This window comes from Agelaius phoeniceus, chromosome 1, assembly GCF_051311805.1.
Source record: "Agelaius phoeniceus isolate bAgePho1 chromosome 1, bAgePho1.hap1, whole genome shotgun sequence".
NCBI lineage: Eukaryota > Metazoa > Chordata > Aves > Passeriformes > Icteridae > Agelaius > Agelaius phoeniceus.
In genome coordinates, this window is record NC_135265.1 from 10,162,772 (window position 1) to 10,181,736 (window position 18,965).

General features: G+C 39.8%; 1 protein-coding gene across 3 annotated transcripts in view; it reads right to left on the bottom strand.

The window, feature by feature from the left end:
• The window catches only part of ESYT2 (extended synaptotagmin 2), an 80,711-nt gene extending 68,835 nt beyond the window's left edge, over positions 1 to 11,876 (bottom strand). The window contains exon 1 of one of the 3 annotated variants that reach the window (XM_077192067.1): positions 11,244 to 11,876. In XM_077192067.1, the coding sequence (XP_077048182.1) occupies positions 11,244 to 11,597 (354 nt within the window). In that variant the 5' untranslated portion in view covers positions 11,598 to 11,876. The remainder of the gene's footprint in view (positions 1 to 11,243) is intronic. The other 2 variants (XM_054642083.2, XM_054642091.2) reach the window with 2 other exon arrangements.
• Between the last annotated feature and the right edge of the window lie 7,089 nt (positions 11,877 to 18,965).

Genomic DNA, 18,965 nt, shown 5'->3' on the forward strand with positions numbered 1-18,965 from the left:
AGCAGAGTTCACCACAAGCACAAATACCTCCATTTACACTAAAAAAGTTTTACAAAACATCTGCTAAATATTTTACATTGCAAATACCAAATTCACTCAAAGTGAATGATGATGAAAGTTTAGGTGTATCCCACCACAGCCAATACACACTGCCTTCCAGTACCCCTTCAAGTCTTCCTTTTGCCCATTTCCCTTGGTAAATGTTTTAATATCATCTAAAATTACCCATTAATCCTCAATGGGCCTGTCTACACTTATTCCCAAACAAGAACTGCCACCTACAATTGTCTGCCACTCCTGCATGGTATCCAGAACACTGCTGTGCAGATCCTCTCCCAGTCCCAACAGAGGTTCAAGCACTTTGTCAGATTTACTTTGTCAGTAAATTTTTACTTTACTTCCTCACTGGCTGTGCCAGAAAACCAAGGAGTTCAGCATAAAGGCAGCAGGTAGCAGGCAGAACAGTAACAACCTGTGTGCACTGGAAGCAAATCACAGAACACTGAAATAAAAGAACATATTTGTAATTCCTCAGCTCTCAAACAGCAAAATTAAAGTACACAATCTTAAATGAACTTTATTTGTAAACTAAGCAACCTCCAAATCAGATCTACTGTCAGGCTGTCACTATGGTTCTGTGAGTAATGGATTATCTTAATGAACTAACAAGAAAAAAAATCATTAGAGCTTTTCTTTTGGTTAATCAAAAGTAACAAAAAGAACATATTGGTAACATTTTGGTTATTCACTTGAGTACACAAAAGATAGGATGCAAGGGAAAGAAATGTCAACTAGAGTTGCAAAACTTTCAAAACACAAAGGACCCGAGAAACAATTGTTGGCAAATATGATTTCTGTTATTAGACATCTGAAAACAAGCATATATTGTATGCAACTTTTTCTAAAGCTTTATACATAGCCAAATGTACCAGAAAATTAATTCCCATTATAAACACTTACATGAACATGACAGAAATAAGTGATTTTATCAAATGCACATGGACAGTTTAGGCACATTCAGATCAGCACTGTACTCATACCTAGCACACCCTTAAAAGAAAAAAAAAACCCAAACACTTTCAAAAGCCCAAATATATAAACGAATGTAAAGATTATCATGAACAAATAGAGAACAAGAAATTACTACAATTTAATCTAATATATCAATCTCTATGGAATATTCTTTTAACACATACAAGTCAGATGACTGAGGACTGGTTTTCTGTTCCCCCCATGAAACACTCTCTTATCATTTCCTGGCTGCCATTTGATATTGAACTGGCAGAGGGTGGGTGGGTGGAAAAGCATTCTTTTTCTAGTTCAAGTATTTTAGGAGAAAGTCATTGAGTGAGGAACACCACATTTTAGGATACAAATTCAGTCTGCATCATAAAATTTATTACTAGACTAAGGCAACTTCCTAGCCACACACAAGAGAGAATTTAGCATTCCAGTTCAACAATTAGCAAGATGAATCAACAGCCTGGGGGAGGAGGGAAGACTTGCCTCAAAACAAATTACAATTTTTCAAAATTCTGGACCAGCAAGCTTACTGCATTAGGAAATACTAACAAATGAAGAGAAGACATTTCCTCATTTTAATCATTTGTATAATTATATTCATTACATCAACAGTCAGCTTGAAACATGCAGAGAGCTCAAACATCCTAAATACTAAGAAGTCCTGAGAGTTTGCCCTGTAAGTCTGCACAAAAACTCACAGCTCAGAGCATGTCTTCTCACACTCCTTCCTGCAGAATAAAACAAATCACAGGAGCTCTTGTGGAGGTTTTGGATATGAAGCTGTAAACTTATTCACTGGTCTACAGAGGATGCTAAGTGAAGAAAGGCGTCTGAGAAAGCACAGACACATGGGGTTTTTTCTATTAAGCTATGCAGATCTGAAATAAGGCATGAAGAACCACATAGTACAAAGAAGCAGCAATAATACTTAGATATAAAGCAAGCTGTGAGTTCTCTGAGCTGTGAAGTTCCATTTCAGCTCTCCCTGAAAAGTTTTCCTCCACACAATTAATTTGTTTTTAGCAAGCTATTTTTAAAAAGATCACCTACAAACTTTAAGAGCAGAATTGTGGATCATTACACTGCATGATTAATTCAAATCTGAGCAAGCAAGGTTTTACAGCTACCTTCATGCTCCAGCATAGCCTGTGTTTGCTTTTAGAAATGAAACAGGCAGGCACTGCATTCTTAGACATTCACCTTCTTCCCATCTTCCCACTAAGCACTGACAATGACAGAATACAACACGATGGATTGTCAATATATTTAATTTTATATTCTGCGTTGCATCTTTCAAATTTTTCTCAGAGGAAACTATTTCAGTCCGCTTGGATAATTCACTGAGCCAGTATCTAACTAAAGGAATGCAAACAAAGGTTATGAAAACAATAGTGTAGTCTGTTACTAGACTCCAACTGACGTTTTCACATAAACAGATGCCAAAAGTTATGCAATTTACACTGCAAATGTAAATCTCTCAGGTAAAAGTGCTGCAACTGAACTAATGTAAACTCAACCCATGTTGCTATATGATAAGGACAGCCAAATGACAATGCAATTCTTGTCTGTCATATGACAGTTATTTTCAGCCAAGTAAAATTAGTTTCATGTTTCTAGTGTAGTAACAACTTCATGGCACATAAATCCAGGCTGCTTCAGCTGAAAACCATTAGTCCCATTTCAGATATTCAGGTCTTAAGGAAAATTCTGTAGTCACATCAGGGTGTAGCAGACAAAACTTTGTGCAATGACTCATTATATGGGAACGTTGGTCTTACAAAGGTTATTTATATAACAGGAGTTCCATTTGAAAAATCGTGTGTTTTAACATTTGCAGCACAGAACTTTCAATACAATCTACTTAGCTGACAGGCATCCAAATGCTTCAAAAGGTGTCATCCAACTTTAGGTGTCATCACTACATCCAACAAAACACCTTTCTAAAGACAGCATCTTTTTAATTTCTTTTCTTAATATTTAATCAAATACGTGTATTTTATGCAGAAAAGATTTCTTACCATTTGTAAGCCATAATTGGAGACTGAAAGCTAATTTAAATGACAGCTTAAAACAAAAAGGAAAATGATAGAATAATTCAGGTATGAAGAGACTTCTGGAGTTGATCCAATCTAATCACACACTAAAAACACAATCAGCTTTTAAGCTGAATCAAAATACTGAGAGTTTATATGCCTGATAATGAGATAAAATGTCAAAAAATGTTATAAATGTTATAAAAGAAGTTAGATATGCAAATTGACATTATAAACAGCTCCCACTCAAACTTTGCTGCCCCACAAAGATACCTCAGCAGCATTATTTTCCACCCTTTTCCTAAGAACAGCCTCTTTGTGCAGGCCCTTGCTCCATCTCACTCTAAACCTGAGCACAGGCCTCCGCCACTTCCCTTCTGCAGGCCCTGGCACTTGTGTGGTCTCATAGTAAACTCATGAAACTCATCCAGCTGAACACCCAGCTTGGCAGAAAACTCACAAATAGTTGGCCAAGTAAATTCTAATGTTGGCACAAGGTGGCACTGGGAAAGTGCAATTGGATGCAGAACATCCTTTTTGTCAGGAGAGTGCACATTTACTTCATTTTGAAACTGCAGAATCAATCCCTTTACTAACCCCCCAATCCTCTCTGCCACAAGCATGAATGCAGAGCAGAGCCTACAAATAAAATTCAAATTATACTAAATAGGGACTAAGCTGAAAAAAGCTTTAATATTCTTGCTGTTGCTCCAACTTTTAACTGTATCAAGGAAGCACATAGAGAGAACTAAACCAAACCAACCAAACAAAAAACCCCCATGCCATTTAAAATGAAAGGAAAGTAAAACGCCACCAATGTAATAAAGACTAAAAGACTGGTACATGAAGCTTGGTAAAGCTGTTGGGAATAAAACACTAGAAGTAGGCTGGGGATGGGGATCAAATGATGTGCAAGAAGGCTCAGGAACAGCTCTTTTCCTCCCTCTCCCAGACACCCTATTAATGGGATTCAAAAGATGGGACACAGCTTCATACCTGAACCCTGACATTAGGATGGAAATTTTAAGGCTTTTATAAAGAAACAAGGGATCAAAAAGCATCTTGCAAAGCTGAGATAAATGGAACACACTTCCCAAGGCTAGTGTGCTGGTTTAACACAGGCCCCTAAAGCCAGGAAATGACTCCTAATTCTAGAACCTCACTTTTGTAATGAGGTCCTTACAAAGCAAGTTAAATCTGAATTAATTCCAGTCAATGGAGTAGAAGCTCACTATCAGATATGTCCCTAGCTGATGGGGCAAGTTTGTACAACCCCTTTTCCACTCTGGATGATCCATTATTGCCAGCTCAGAAACAGAGAACCTGGCATATGCCAGAAAAAACCCACATAAATCTGGGAATTGGGCTTCACCATTTCACACACTTTCAGCAAATTCTTGGTTTAATTCCTCCCTCTTGTTTCTTATCAAACATTTTCTTTCTCAACTTCACAGAACTCTCTCCTCATTCAATTGAAAAAAGTCTTACCCAGAATCAAAGTGCCATATGATCTAAAGCTATACAAATGATAAAGTGTCAAACTTCTCTAAACAGTTCAGTTTCAGAATTTACTGAATTCAAACAGTTGTTTCAAATAAAACCACTCTCTCCCTATTCTTATCAAAACACTGTTTCCCCAGTGTTATTCACATCTCATTCTATGTTGAGCACACCTACTCTGTATAGCCTTTATTTTCATTAAGTGTTCACAAACAGCAGCAAAAGATAAGGATTTAATTTTCTTCTTTGAAGTGGCACAGTATTTACCCTGAATGTGCCAAAGCAGCCCTACACATCCTGCATTTGAAATTCTGCTGCCCTTCAAGCTTGGTACATAACCCCTAGAAGCTGGCCCCTGCTAGGCCACAGGAAAGCTCCCAAGGTGCTGGTGGAGTGTCCACTCTCCACTTCCTAAGGAAAGGGGAATACCAATCAGATTTAATTTATACTTCCCAAGAGCAGAGAAAAGCAAAGAAAGATAAGATACCACAGGTCAAACAACTCTGTATCTAAACTAGCAATGTCTCACACCAAATCTATTATTTGTGTAGTATGTCCAGAAGAATCATATTTTTTTACTGATTTCTTTTTATCTACATATCAGAACATACCAAATCAGTAGTATAAATTCATAGTCATTAACTTTTGCTTTCAGAACCTTATATACAGTTACAAGACCCTGACAAGCTCATTTCAGACACTACAGAGGATATTTAGAAATAAGTGTTCTTTTAAAACTTGCTATTATTCAAAAGAAAGGTTTTTGAAAAATAAACAGATTCACTATGGGTATATGGCCAGCAAAGCTCAAAAGAAGCTATGCCAAAGGCAATTTCAGCAACTAGAGAACTAGTAATGAATTGATAAATGGGAGATAAAGTTTAATATAAACCACATTATTTAAGTCAAAGAAATTTATCTTACCAGAAACAACATGCCACCTCTCCTTTCATATTGAAGAAAAAGAACAGGACATCAAAGAACACTTCACATGTATAAAACAGGCTTTCATTGCTATAAACTGCAATGAAAATGTTTTGACAATAATCCTGATTCAATTTTATTTCCCAGAAAGTTCTCATGTTAAAAAATAAATAAATAAATCTTAGATTACATACCCCACCACACTATGATATGCCAACAATCTCAAAAAGCAGTTGTAATTTAAAATGAGAAGAATCTTGTGGAAGATGCAGAAAAGGTTGACTGTTATCCCAGGTTTCTTTCTCTTCCACAAACCTCAGTCTCTACAGACAAGATCTTTCTGACTCCTGCATTCTTAAATATGGCTGAAGATGGGCCAGTCCTTATATGCAAAGGCACTTAGGCATGGAAATAACAGTAGCAGACTAAAACAGTAAATAAAAAAAAAAACCAAATGAGCAAACAAAAAACTAAAGAGACCAGTACACATCTTCCTTAGTTATTCACACAAACTACATATTGAAATGACATGTACAGTAGTCCCAAAACACAATAGTAATTTCTACATAATAATAATTTGTTAGATGAAAAAAGAATGTAAAGCCTGTGTCACCCACAAAGAGTTCAAGAGGTGTACTAATACTTTCAGGCTGATGTTTTTCTTTAGTAGTTTGATATCATGTTCATGAACAGCAACTCAACATGTGGGTTTCTACCATAAATATTTTAGAAATGGATCTTCATAAATGAATACATAGTGAGGCTCACCACATTACTATGTGAGAGAAGGTGTTTTGGGACAGACATTGTCTCAGCATAGCTTTAACACACTCAACTTAAAAACTCTGAGAAACAGGGAGATAGGATCAATTGTCTGATATCTTTTTTTTCCCCTTTGGTTCTCCATTCCCAAACCCATCATTTACATTTCTCAGAACTATGGGGTACTCTTAGGATGTCACTCAGGTTATCTAAATTTCAAGAAGTAATACTGAAACAAATTGAACTTCTTCCTTTAAGAAGAAAGCCCAACCACAAAAACACACACAACCCACAACACACAGATGTGCATATTCATATACTATGAATCAGCTAGAAGAGAACACAGTTCAAAATGAAAAATAGGCAGAAGAAGGACACAGAGTCCAGTTGTTAAGTACTCACAAGTTACTACTCTATTCTTACTCACACCTCTTCACCCTTTCCAGATGCAGGCTGGCAGCCCAGAGCAATGGCCCCCTGCAGTACTCACCACCCAAACTGATGAGATCCTGTTTAACACTAAGTTACTGTACATGGGAGTCATTTTTCTTATAAATCACCCCTTGGTGAATTCCATCTAACGTACTCAACTAAGCTAGAGAACAGATCAGAAGAATGTGTCACAATGTCTCAGTGTCTTCAAATTTCATATGCTGCAGAAAAACCCTCCTACAGTTCCTAGAGCTGCAGCAATAGCAGCAGTAACCAAAGGTCTGAGAAGAGAAACATCTTTTTCTTCTATAGCAAATAAACAGGTGGACTTCAATGCAATGTATGTTACCAGGTTTACTGAGTACATAACATCCATCAGCAGGGATTCTTTGGAGGTTCCTGTCTTAATCATCTATCTAAGATCTAGATAGCAAGTTTGATTCTGCATCATCACTAAACCTTCATATCAACTACACACAAGAGCAGAACCACTTTAACCTTCTCTGCAAATGTCAGTACAGGTGTGATTCTGCAGTCAGAGCTACCAAACCACTTTTCCTCCACAAGGAAGGAAAACACTGGCTCTGCCTTTCCAATAAGTACCAGTAAAAACCAAAGTCTCTGTTGTTCTAACCATATAATTAGACTTTATCCCCTTTCTCTAGGTGTAGCAGTGGTACAGCAGTTCAGTGGTGACCCACAATAGTCACAACCTGCAAAAACGTCATACAGCTTCCCATGAGAAAGAAGACCTACCAGATTTCTTTATCATGGTACTCCAAGTAAGTTTAATTTAGAAGGTGATGAAAACTATTTAGATTGAGGCAGGCTTTTTCCTTTTTCTTAAGTAGATGAGAAAATAAAACAAGAGGAAAAAAAATCACTCCAAACTAGAGCAGAAACTTAAGCAAGTGTGTAGGACCCAAAATGGCACAGCAGACATGTAATTAATGTTCTAGCATGCCACTACTTTTACTACAATCACATACAGTGTTTCAGTTTCTGTATAATACATACTTAGAGTTAAAACAAATTGTCTAAATCTGTTTTCAGAATAAATTCTTTAAAAATGCTAAGACTTGTTCCTATTTTGGTCACCTGCTGATTGTTGACAGACTGCACATAGATTCAGCTCCTGGTACCAGGCCAAATTTACATTTAATCTGGGGAAAACAAATTCAGCATGGCTTTTTATCTGTATATTGAAGAAAACAGGAGCCAAAGTCTCACTAAACCAAAAACATGTTGAACATGATATGTTGGCATGTTATGAAAGTGGCACTGAGCAACAAGAACCACTGCTAAAATGGAAAAATTAGATTAACTTTTCGGCCGATCTGAGAAAGAACAAAGTAAATTTGTTATTATTAGATTACTAAATTCCATTACCACTTTTAAAATAAAAGGCAACATGATACCTGGCCTTTAAAAACAAGAGTCCTGCTTTTAAGTTTCCTACCTTTGCTCCTCTATGCAGTGACACCTAAACTGCCACTTTCCTTATATACATGTTTGGGACTAAATTACATTCATTCCAGTATAAAATACATCTGGTGCATAAAAATGCTGCAAATAAAGAGAAAATGTCTTTCTCTAAAGACTTTTTCATGTCTTAAAATGTCTCTATTTAAAGACAACTTTGATCTCCAGTTCTTTCTCATTGTAAGTTCTGCTGCCTAGTTCCAAATTATTTGAAAAAGCACCCACCTCTGCTCCCTCCTACCCCATATAATCCATGACACCTTTCAAACAGGCAGCAGAGCTGTAACTACATGTTAGCAAGTCTATGAGTACAGATCTTATGTTTTAAGACAGTAAATGTGGTATTTTTCAATGCATACTTATTTGTAGTTAATTCTGTGTTGACATTTTAAGTAACATAACTTGTATTCATGTTGAATTAATTAATTTTACATGCACAGTACAGAATATTCCTGATACATAACCACCTGCTCATGGAAGAAGTAAGTCTAATTTAGGAAACTAATGATTAACATCACAAATGCTATCTAGTGTGGTGGCACAACTGTATCATTTTCAAACTGCAACTGAGCAGATTGCCAGCAGAAAAACATTCTCTTGAAATAATCACTGTCTTTAAAATAAATAACTCAATGCAGTATTAGTGAGTATTTAATATGAACCACTAAAGCAACAGACAATACCAAGGTGTGTGGGGAAAGGGAATCATACCTAACACACAAAGCTAAAGCTCTTCTCCAATCAAGGGCACAGAAAGATACCACATGTCAAATAAAACTTTGAGGTACTGCATAATTTTATTTGAAAAATGGTTTATTACACCTCAGCATCAGTCCCAGAAGAGTAAAAACTTTCCTATATATAAATCACAGCACTGTCCTACTCAAGCAATTTAAAACTTATTTCCATAACAGAAACCAATGGAAAATCCTTCAGTTTGGAGTTCATACTGAGATGGATAAAGCTCATCCCTATCAGAAATGTCAGGTTCCATCCAGTACCTGTTACTTCAAATATGATTGAAATTCACAAATCTCCAGGAAAATGCACATAATGCAGAAGGAAGAATAACAGCAGTTTTTCAAGATTCATTATGGAAGCAGCAAAAGACTCATATAAACCTTAAGGACTATGACAGCAGCCATTGAAGGCCACTTTTGATTTAAGCAGGTTTTCAGAAGTCTTCTGTTTTCCAGATTACATTTATTCTGGAAGCTACTTTTACTTGAAAGAATGATGCTTCCAGAACATAGCAAATACATCAACAGAAAGAAAAGAACCAAGACCTTTAAAATTTAAGAACATGGATAAAGAAGAAGGAAAAAATAACAAAAAAAATCTACAGAAAAAAAAAAATCTACATCCATTTGCCAACTGGTCTGAGAGGGTCACACTTTTGGGACACCCTGCTTATTGATCAATTGCTTTCTCACAATGCCATAGGATATATGCAGGTGCTTGCAGCTGGCACTCGACTTTTTTTTTGTCTCTGACTTCAAACAGGAGGCCCCTTTCCAAATCTTTAGTTATTTGGACAACTCCACGCAGAAATTAATTGCCATTTTATCAAAGGTAACAAATTGCAACTTAAAATAAAACTTACACACAGCACTAAGCTTGAATATCTATGGCTTAGTTACCAGCAGATTGTTACTATATACAAGCCTCCACTACTTAAAATTAATTCATTTTAAATGCAGTATCAGAACATTTCCATTATATTGCTGTGTGATTTGGAAAAACCAAACAACACACATTACAGGTAATGTAAGAGCTATTAGCTACCTTATTTGAGACTCACATCTCTGCTTCAAGAGGTAAAAAACATTTAATCTCTCCTGAACACTGCACTTATTTTTGTAATGATCTTCCATCAGAGCTTTGGCAAAAGATATGATGGAAGAGGAGTAAAAGCCTCCAGTCTCACACCTACCCACTCTATTCTCTCCTATAACTTCCTCAGTAGAGCTAGAACAGGTCACATCAGGTATTGCAATCTGATCTCAGAAATGAAAACAGCTGCTTGCACTCTTATCATCTCAGCACTGCTGGATGCACAGTCACTGCAAAGAGTCCCCAGGGGACAGGTGGGTGACTGTAGGTCAGGAGAAGAGAGCAGTCAGTAAAGGAATCACACGGAAAGAATCAGCAGAAACCCTCAAGATTTTGGCTATGGGCACTCAGAGAGCAGCAAGCTCTGCCCAGCGCATCACGGGGGCAGAGCGGGGCACAGGCAGGCCTGGATGCACACTGGCAGCTGCATCAAAAACATCATTAATCCTCCAAAGGAGAAATTACAAATGAAAGGTATTCAACTTTGAAGCCAGATTTAAGCTAAAACAAAAAAATAAGTAGCGTTAGTTCTGAAGACCTTGTAGAAAGCCTAAAACTTTCAAAAGAAGATTTGGAGAAAGCCTTTGAAAACCCCACCATGTCAATGCACAAATAAAGCCACCACAGCCCCTGTACCTTAGTCCTCATGTCACAGCCCTGAAACCACTCAGAAACACCACCCCACCTCTGGTTCATCCCCCGTTTGGCAACACTCTACTCAGAGATCTGCCAGGGTTAAGAGCCCGATTCTATTTCCCTCTCATCTCAACTTTGTAAGGAACGGCCCAAGCCGCGACACCCGCGTTCTGCAGAGACCGCGCTAGAACCGAGCCGTGCGCGCCACTGGCACCTGAGGGGAAGGAAACCCAAACCCTGCAGCAAAGTTTATTTCTGCCAGGGGAACCCCGGCCACGGCAGGCTCCGGCTGTCACCGCCGTCAGCGCCGCGGGCGCAGCGGAGCGGGCGGCGGGGACACGGACAGGCCACCCCGGCGGAAGGAGAACGGCGGGGAAGGGACACGCTGCCGCCCGCTCCCACCGCTGCACCGTCTCGGAAGGGGCTGGCGGACCGGGACAAGCAGCCATGGGGATGCAGTCCCCTCACCCCTCCCGCCAGGCCGGCTCTGGGGCTCCGGCCTGCGAAGGGGCAGCACGGCGGGGCTGGGTGTCATCACGCACGTCCCGGGGAGGTACCAGGCCCCGGCCCGCCGGGCGCGGGTGCTCGCGGCAGCGCCGAAGGGTGTTGGCCACTCACCCACGCAGGCAGATCCGCGGAGGAGACGCTGAGCCGCACCGCCTCCTCCTCGTCCTCCAGGAAGGCGAGCGCCCGGCCCAGGCGGGAGCTCTTGCCGCCGCGGTGCCTGCGGATCCAGAAGAGCCCGCACAGGGCGATAAGCACCCAGCTGAAGCTCAGCCCCAGGTAGCCCAGCACATACACGGGGAAGATCAGCACGAAGCTCCTCGCAAACTGCGACACCAATCCCGTCACGTCCACGCTCAGCAGCGGTGGAGGAGACTCCGGCACGGGGTCCGCAGCCGGCGCGTTCTCCGCGGCGGGCTCGGCGGCGGACCCCGCGCCGGGGGGCTGCTTAGCGGCTGCCCCGCTCATGCTACCGCAGCGGCGGCTCCTACTGCTGCTGCCGCTCCTCCCGCTGCTCCTCCTCCTGGGGCGCTGGCTGCGAGCGGGCAGGGGGCAGGGCGGCGGCGGCGCCTCCTCGCATCCCGCGCCCGGCCCCGCTCACCGCGCTCCGGCACCACCCGCCGCCGCTTCCGGGCCCGGCTGGCCCAGCTCCGACCGCCGCTGCCGCCGGGAGGAGGCGGCTCGGCCCCGACCGCCGCTATTGGCGCCCGGCCGCCGCACGAACGCCTCTGCTCGTCGCCTCCCCCGCCCCGGGCAGCCTCTTCCCCTCCCCTCCGCCGCTCGCTCTTCCCTCCCTCGCAGGCCTGCCCGGGAAGCGCGGGTTCGCGCTGCCGCTCGGGGCCACGGCCATCGGGAATGCGGGAAGAGGAGCGCGGCTCTGGGGGACACCGCCGGAAAGGGTTTCTCGGTGGGTGGCAGGAGCACAACGAACGTGCCGAGGCGTGTGTGCGCTTCCTCACGGGCAAAACACACCGTGTCCCGTTCTCTTCGGTCACTTTCGCGGCTGGATGTTCCTACCTGTTACACCCTTCATGACAACCTCCGCGTCTCGCTTTGTTCGCTGCTGATGGGTGTTATTAAAGGAGAGCCTGATTGATGCCTCGGAGGGACCAGACGCTGGTCACTCCGCGCCTGAGTTACAACAGGTGTTTCCTGAAGTTTGGCTCACACATCCTCACATAAAGCTGCCTCCTCTGTCATCCTGTTAACACTCACGAGTACCGAGGGTGGCACTCACTATCTTGGGGTTTGTTAAACCGAATAAGCTGATTTTATAACAGGCTTGTGCCCTGTATCCCTTTAACACCTGGTTCTTGCACCATTCCTCCCATAATTTTTTTACCTTTTCAAATAACTTTGATGTAGTCACGAGTTTCGTAAGAGGCAGCTGTTGCTTGTCCTTAGCTATCAGGTCCTAATCACAGATACACACAGATTAAACTCAGCATTTACCAGAAGTTTGTGGGTTTTATTTGTTTTGGGGGTTTTTTTGGGTTTTTTTTCTTTTTCTTTTTTTTTTTTTTTTTTGGCTTTAAATAGCTAACCTTTCACTTAGTGGGAATAAGGATCCTTTCTCCTCTCTTCAGATGCCAATTTTCGCAAAATGTGTAGGACTTTGAGACTTCATATTTGCAGGTAGTGAAGAGGGGTGAATCACTTAGCCAATAGGCTGAAAAGTTATGAAAACACACACAAGTGGACAAATAGAAAAGCTATATAAAAGCTTCATTTTCTTAGGAAGTGAAAGTAGCCTCATCTCAATTATCCGGAGGGAAGAAAGTCAAAAAGGCAATGGCATCAAAGGAAAAGTTGTTTGCTTAGTGTGGCACAGCAGAACTGGCAAAAGAATCCATGTTTTGACAACTGAATGTGGTGTTCTGTTTTCTTATCTTTCCAAAATGCCTCCATGCCTGCCATCAGGCTCAATGGACCACTCTAAGCTAAAACAATTTCTGGCCATGGACTCCTGCTGTTCTTTACTTTCTCCTTACCACTGACACTGTATTTACTCCATCTGTGTATTTAGATTATTCAAGATGAATATTCAGAACAACCAAATGATACAAAAAGATGTAACAAAATCAGTGATTTACAACTGGGTGGTAATCCAAACTTTGAAATTATAATTTACTTTGGATCTTCTAGAGAACTCAGAACACCTGCAGGCTGTAACTGTGAAGAAACTGAATGAAGAGCACCATAAGGCTCTAGGAAAGCTTGTGACCTTAAACTGAGGGTATCAAGTATGATGCTGTGAACCCTTTGGACACCAGTGAAATTAACTACAGTAAATTTGAGTGATTTTTTGCATTTATTGAATTCCTCTTCTAATTACTTACTCTGCTTATAATGTGACTTTAATGTACCTCACTCCTGAGTTTCAGTAACACCTAGTACAAATGGTCACGTTGTATGTTGGCTGCCTCCATTACAACCAACACTATTAATACTCTCATTTTTTCAAGTCTTTTGTTCTCAGCCTTGGACTCCATTGTCCATTTTATTTCCCTATCCGGCCTCACAGTGTCTGAGTCAGAATACAACTGTACCACAAATTAAAATGAAAATTCAAAATGAGAGGAAAAACAGTGATTGAATTAATGTGATATTTGGCAAGTAACACTTTACTGTGAGCTACATATTATTCTGCTCTCATGTATGTCCAGCATGTATTTTGAAAATGAGCTGGATATAGAATTTAGAGAAGTTCCCCATACAGTCAAATTTAATAAAATGGTGAAACAAACCAGGAAAGAAAAATTAATCTTGTAGTAGCATTTAGAATGACAAACATAATATAATTGTAGACCAGGCAGCCTAGCACTGGTCCTGCACAGAGTAATTCATTAATTGATGTGGAAGTTTGATTAATCAGAAGTAAAAGTGGGTGATAGTGTGCCAGTCAAAGAGGAAAACAGAAGTAAGATCTTGTAGCATGAATTTGATAACGTTTATCTGTAACATCAAGAGGAAGTTCTGATAAAGAGTTTACCACTGACTTCTAAGAACCTTTGCAGATAACTCACTGGGGCCCACACAATATTTTGATGAAGAAACTGGGTGGTATGAAATTAGCATAGCCATTGTTGTATAGAGACAAAAGAGTCTTGCTAAAATCAAGATATAAACTCTGCTGCAAGGTGATAAATTAGGGTTAGTTACTTCGTTATAAAATTTATAATAAAATGTTCTAGATAAACACTAGTTATTTGTTTCTTCTAATTTTTTGGTGCAGATAAAGAATTTAATAATTTGCTCAAGAATCTTGGAAATGTTAATTCACATATTTCCTGATCCTCTACTTTAATATATAAAAATGTAAAAATAATAATAATAAAAAAGTAAAATTTAAAAATATGTAGTTGTGCATTAGGAAGTCCTGAAGATAATAATTTATGGCCCAGAGATTGCTCTGCCTTCTTCTTTAGTATCCTTTAGTCAATTGTATCAGCTACACAGCTGATTATATTTATTTCATTTAGATGATATTTATTCTTTCCATATCCTGTCTTTTTAGGCCTGTTGCATTACTAGAACTTTAATTAATACTTTTTGTTAGCAACATCCCTTTATACCCATTCTTAGCCATATGTGTTTGCTTCTCCTTTTTTGCTCTTTCCAATGCTACAGCTTCCATTGCCAAGTAGTGTCATCCTGTGTTTACCCTTACATTGCATCACCATCAGATTGCCGTGATGATTTGTTTTCCAGTAAATACCATCACTACTTTCCCAAATAACTTCCTGAAAGATCTTGTTTGTACATCATTTTTGACCATGAGAAAAATTGGGAAAATTCAGTTTATGTGGTAAAAAGAGAAAACCTAATTTTCTCAACTTTTTGGAGTTCACACAAGAAAACATGTTTTGGAAGCAATTTTAATTCTTACTTCATGACCATTTTCATTAACAGTTTATTTTCCTGAAGGACAATATGTGGTGTTACACCTGATTTCACCCAGCAGCATTATTTCAGTCTAATGGTTCTCTCTACACTTTTTTGCTATTGAAGAGAAATCTTTATTGAGTAGAAATCTGAGAATTTTTGCTGAGGAACATAATCCCTAAAAAATTGAATTATTAATGAAAATATAATTTACGTGAAATTTTATCCTAGTAGATTCTCATGATGGAATACTCTCTACTTCTGTGTTTGATTTTATGCAGCTGTCAAACCTGCTCCAGGTTATCTACTGCAGACCAGAAATATTTTTGCCTGCTTCAATTTATCTAATATATAACACAAAGAAGAGCCAAAAGACTCTAACATACCTTAGCTTCTGTTTGGAGAAAAACTATGTATGTCTGTCTGATCCCTGCTATCACCCAGGCTGGCTTCAGTTTCACTGAATGCATAAATTGTATTCTCATGACAAGATCCTCAAATATTTATTGTTCCTGAAGACAGAAATACTTTCCACTAAGATGTGTTTCCTAACAAGTTTTCACAATAATTATAGTCTCCTTTTTTTCCCCTCATTTGATTCTTACAAATGACTAAAGACACAAACTTTACTGCAGTAATCCACATTTTTGCTGTTTCTATTTATGAACCTGAAGGACTAACAAAAGCATTTTGATATTTTGTAGATCATTTATGCATGTCTGCTGATAGAAATATTTAAATTTTCTTCTAATCTTCAAAAGGCTTCAGCAAAATGTGGTAAAAAAAGAGGGGGAGGAACCCTACAAAGCCTAGATCCTAACATGTTCATTTCTTCATAAAAATTAAAAAAAAATTTTAAAAGGTGGTTTTTTTCCTAATAATAGAAGAGTCTTGATTTTTAAGCCTGGTGAAAAGTTGCCATTTGTCCCTCTGAGGGGTAATATTTCCAGTAACTTTTTGGTATAATACTGTTATGTGTCATTCCACAGAGGTGAAGAAAAATGCAATAATGCTTCACCAGCTTAGAGGAACATCAGCAGATAAAAATAAATAAACAAAAAAAGTTCATTACTACAGAATATAAAAAGCTGTACTATTTTATCCTGTTTTTCAGATAACAGTGCAGGTGGAGAAGGAGATATATGGACAAGAGAAAAACCTGTAGATGATAAAATTGTAATGAAATTCTCAGGGCTACCAAACCCCTGTTTTACAACACTTTTCTTGGAAAGGAAATCTAGGGCATCCTTTTATGCTGGCTTTACACAACAGATATGTGTCATTTTATTGCCTGTATTCACTTGAGTCTAACACACATTTTATAAAAGCAGTCAAACCCCTGGTGTATTCATTTTCTCCACTATATTGGTGACACACTGTAGTTTATTATTTTAATACATGGATTTAAGCGTGCACAAATTTTAGTATTGTTATTCCAAAGCTGCTATTCTACCTTGTATTCTCATGCAGCAGTTAAACTTCAGTTTGATCCCTAGATTTAAGGTTTGAAAAGTTCTTTCTAAACCCTCTAGTGGCACTTTCCCACATCTGTATTTTTTCTTGTCTTAGAGATGCCTGACTAGCATACTATCATAGGGCTAAGAAGAAATGCTATTAGCAGCCAAAACTGTTTGGTTTTTGTTGGTTTTTTTGTTTGTTTGTTTGTTTTTTTCAGGAAATACATAGGCATGTTCTAAACAGTAGACAAGAGAAACAGAACTTGAAAAAAAAGCTGCTTCTTCTTTTCAGTTTTTGGCATCACTGTCACATTTGCTTATTTAGTTATATGTATTTGCTAGATTGTTGTTAAAAATAAAATCCAGTTAAAAGGTTGTTTTGTCCTTCAGTCTCTATACATAGGACAGAATTTCTGCAGAGATCCCTTCCTAAGCAGATGCCTAGTTCCATGTGTTTATACACTATGGCTAAAGAGCTTTTTGAGATAATCCAAGATGGCTTTTATGGCCATTTTTATTTGTTCAGGGAAGAAAATATAAAATCATAGAATTACAGGAAAGTTGGAGTTGGAAGGGAGCTTTAAGATCATCTAGCTCCAAGTCTCTTGCCATGGGCAGGGACATCTTCCCCTAGCCCAGGTGGCTCAGAGCTCCATCCAGCCTGGCCTGGAACAGTGCCAGGGATGGAGCATGCACAGCTTCTCTGGGCAGCCTGTGCCAGTGACTCACCACCCTCACTGTAAAGAATTTTATCACAATATCTAATCTAAATCTACTTTCTTTTAGTTTGCATGGACTCCCTGTCCTGTTCCCCACATGACCTTTAAAAAGTGCCTCTCCAGCTTCCTTGCAGGCTCCCCTCAGGTACTGGAAGGCCACAATAAGGTCACCCTGAGGCCTTCTCTTCTCCAGGATGAACCATTCCAATTCTCTCAGCCTTTCCTTGTAGGAGAGGTGCTCCATCCCTCTGATCATCTTGGTGGCCTCCTTTGGACTCACTACAAGAGGTCCATGTCTTTCTTCAGGGCACCCCAGAGTTGGATGCACTATTCTGGGTGGGGTCTCACCAGAGTGGAAAAGGACAGAATCTCCTCCCTGCTCTGCTGCCCAGGGGTTTTGGATGCAGCCCAGGACACATCTGGGTTTCTGGGCTGTGAGTGCCATGTTTGGGTCATGTCCAGCCTCTCACCCACCAGCACCCCCAAATCCTTCTGGCCAGGGCTGCTCCCAATCTGCTCATCCCACAGCCTGGATTGAAATCAGGGGTTTCCCCAAACCGGGTGCTTATAGATTATTATTGTTCTGCTACAACCAGATAAATAATCCATTAGGAGGCTTATAAATATTTTAGTATCCATAGATGTTTATATTTAGTGGATATAATTTAGCCCTTAAAAGTCATACTTACATTTAATGGTGTGTTTGAGCTTTTTTTTTTTTTCTTGGTTGGGTTTTTTTTGTGTTTTATTGGGTTTGTTTTTTCCAAGAAAATATCAAGATGGAGTTTTTTTTCTCATAATTGAATACTTGATTTACTTTTCTGCTACGTGACAAAGGAAAATATTTCACGGTTTGGACAAGTGGAAACTTTTACATTTTTAATTTATTCTGGAAATATGAATATGAGGCAAGGCATCAAGGGTTTGTACCTACTTGTCAACTGACTAAGTCAAGGGTAAGGGGTTAAATTTTACCTCTGAAGTCAGCCACAAACTCCCACTGAACTATGGCAAGAATGTTTCTAAAATGCAAAAATGTATCTTCCTTTGCTTCTTCCCCCCTTCCCACCCCCAGTAGTCAGTTTTCTACAATCATTAATATTAGCAGTAGCTGCTACATATTAACTTTTTATTTTACACTCTGAAAAGAGGCAACAACGTTAAAAGAACTCAGAGAAATTTTCACTTAGTCTTTTAAATTGCACATGTTAATGGGCTGTAAATATTTGCTGTGAAATGGCACACACCTTTCCTGCAGACAACCATAGAGCTCTTTCCAGCTGCCATTTGTGTTTTGTTGCAGAAATCAGCTCTTGTACTTGTCACTGGGGGTATATTATTAGCATTTTAATTTATTTATACAACTGTTCTTTGTACCTACCTCTACCCAGCACCTGGATAAGTGGCAGATTAAGCATAGCACCCTTCTTACAGTTTTTTTGCCCTGCAGTAATTGTGCACAACTTTATTAAAAGTGAATCAGCCAGGATGAGGGATGGTTTCATGATACACTTCACCTGGAACAGGTCAGTGCTGCAGAGAACAACAGTGCTTGAGGGCTGTGGGGCTGTGTCCTCCATCCCCAGCTCACAGGGTCTGAGCCCTCACCTGCAGAAACCCACCTGGGCACCAGCTCAAAATCACAGAATGGGCCAGGCTGGAAGGAAGCACAGTGGGTCACCTGCTCTTTCCATCACAAGTCAGTAATTTTGCTTTTCAGCAAAAAGGTGATTGATGTACTGCAGTTAATGAAATTAGAATATGACCAGTGGGTC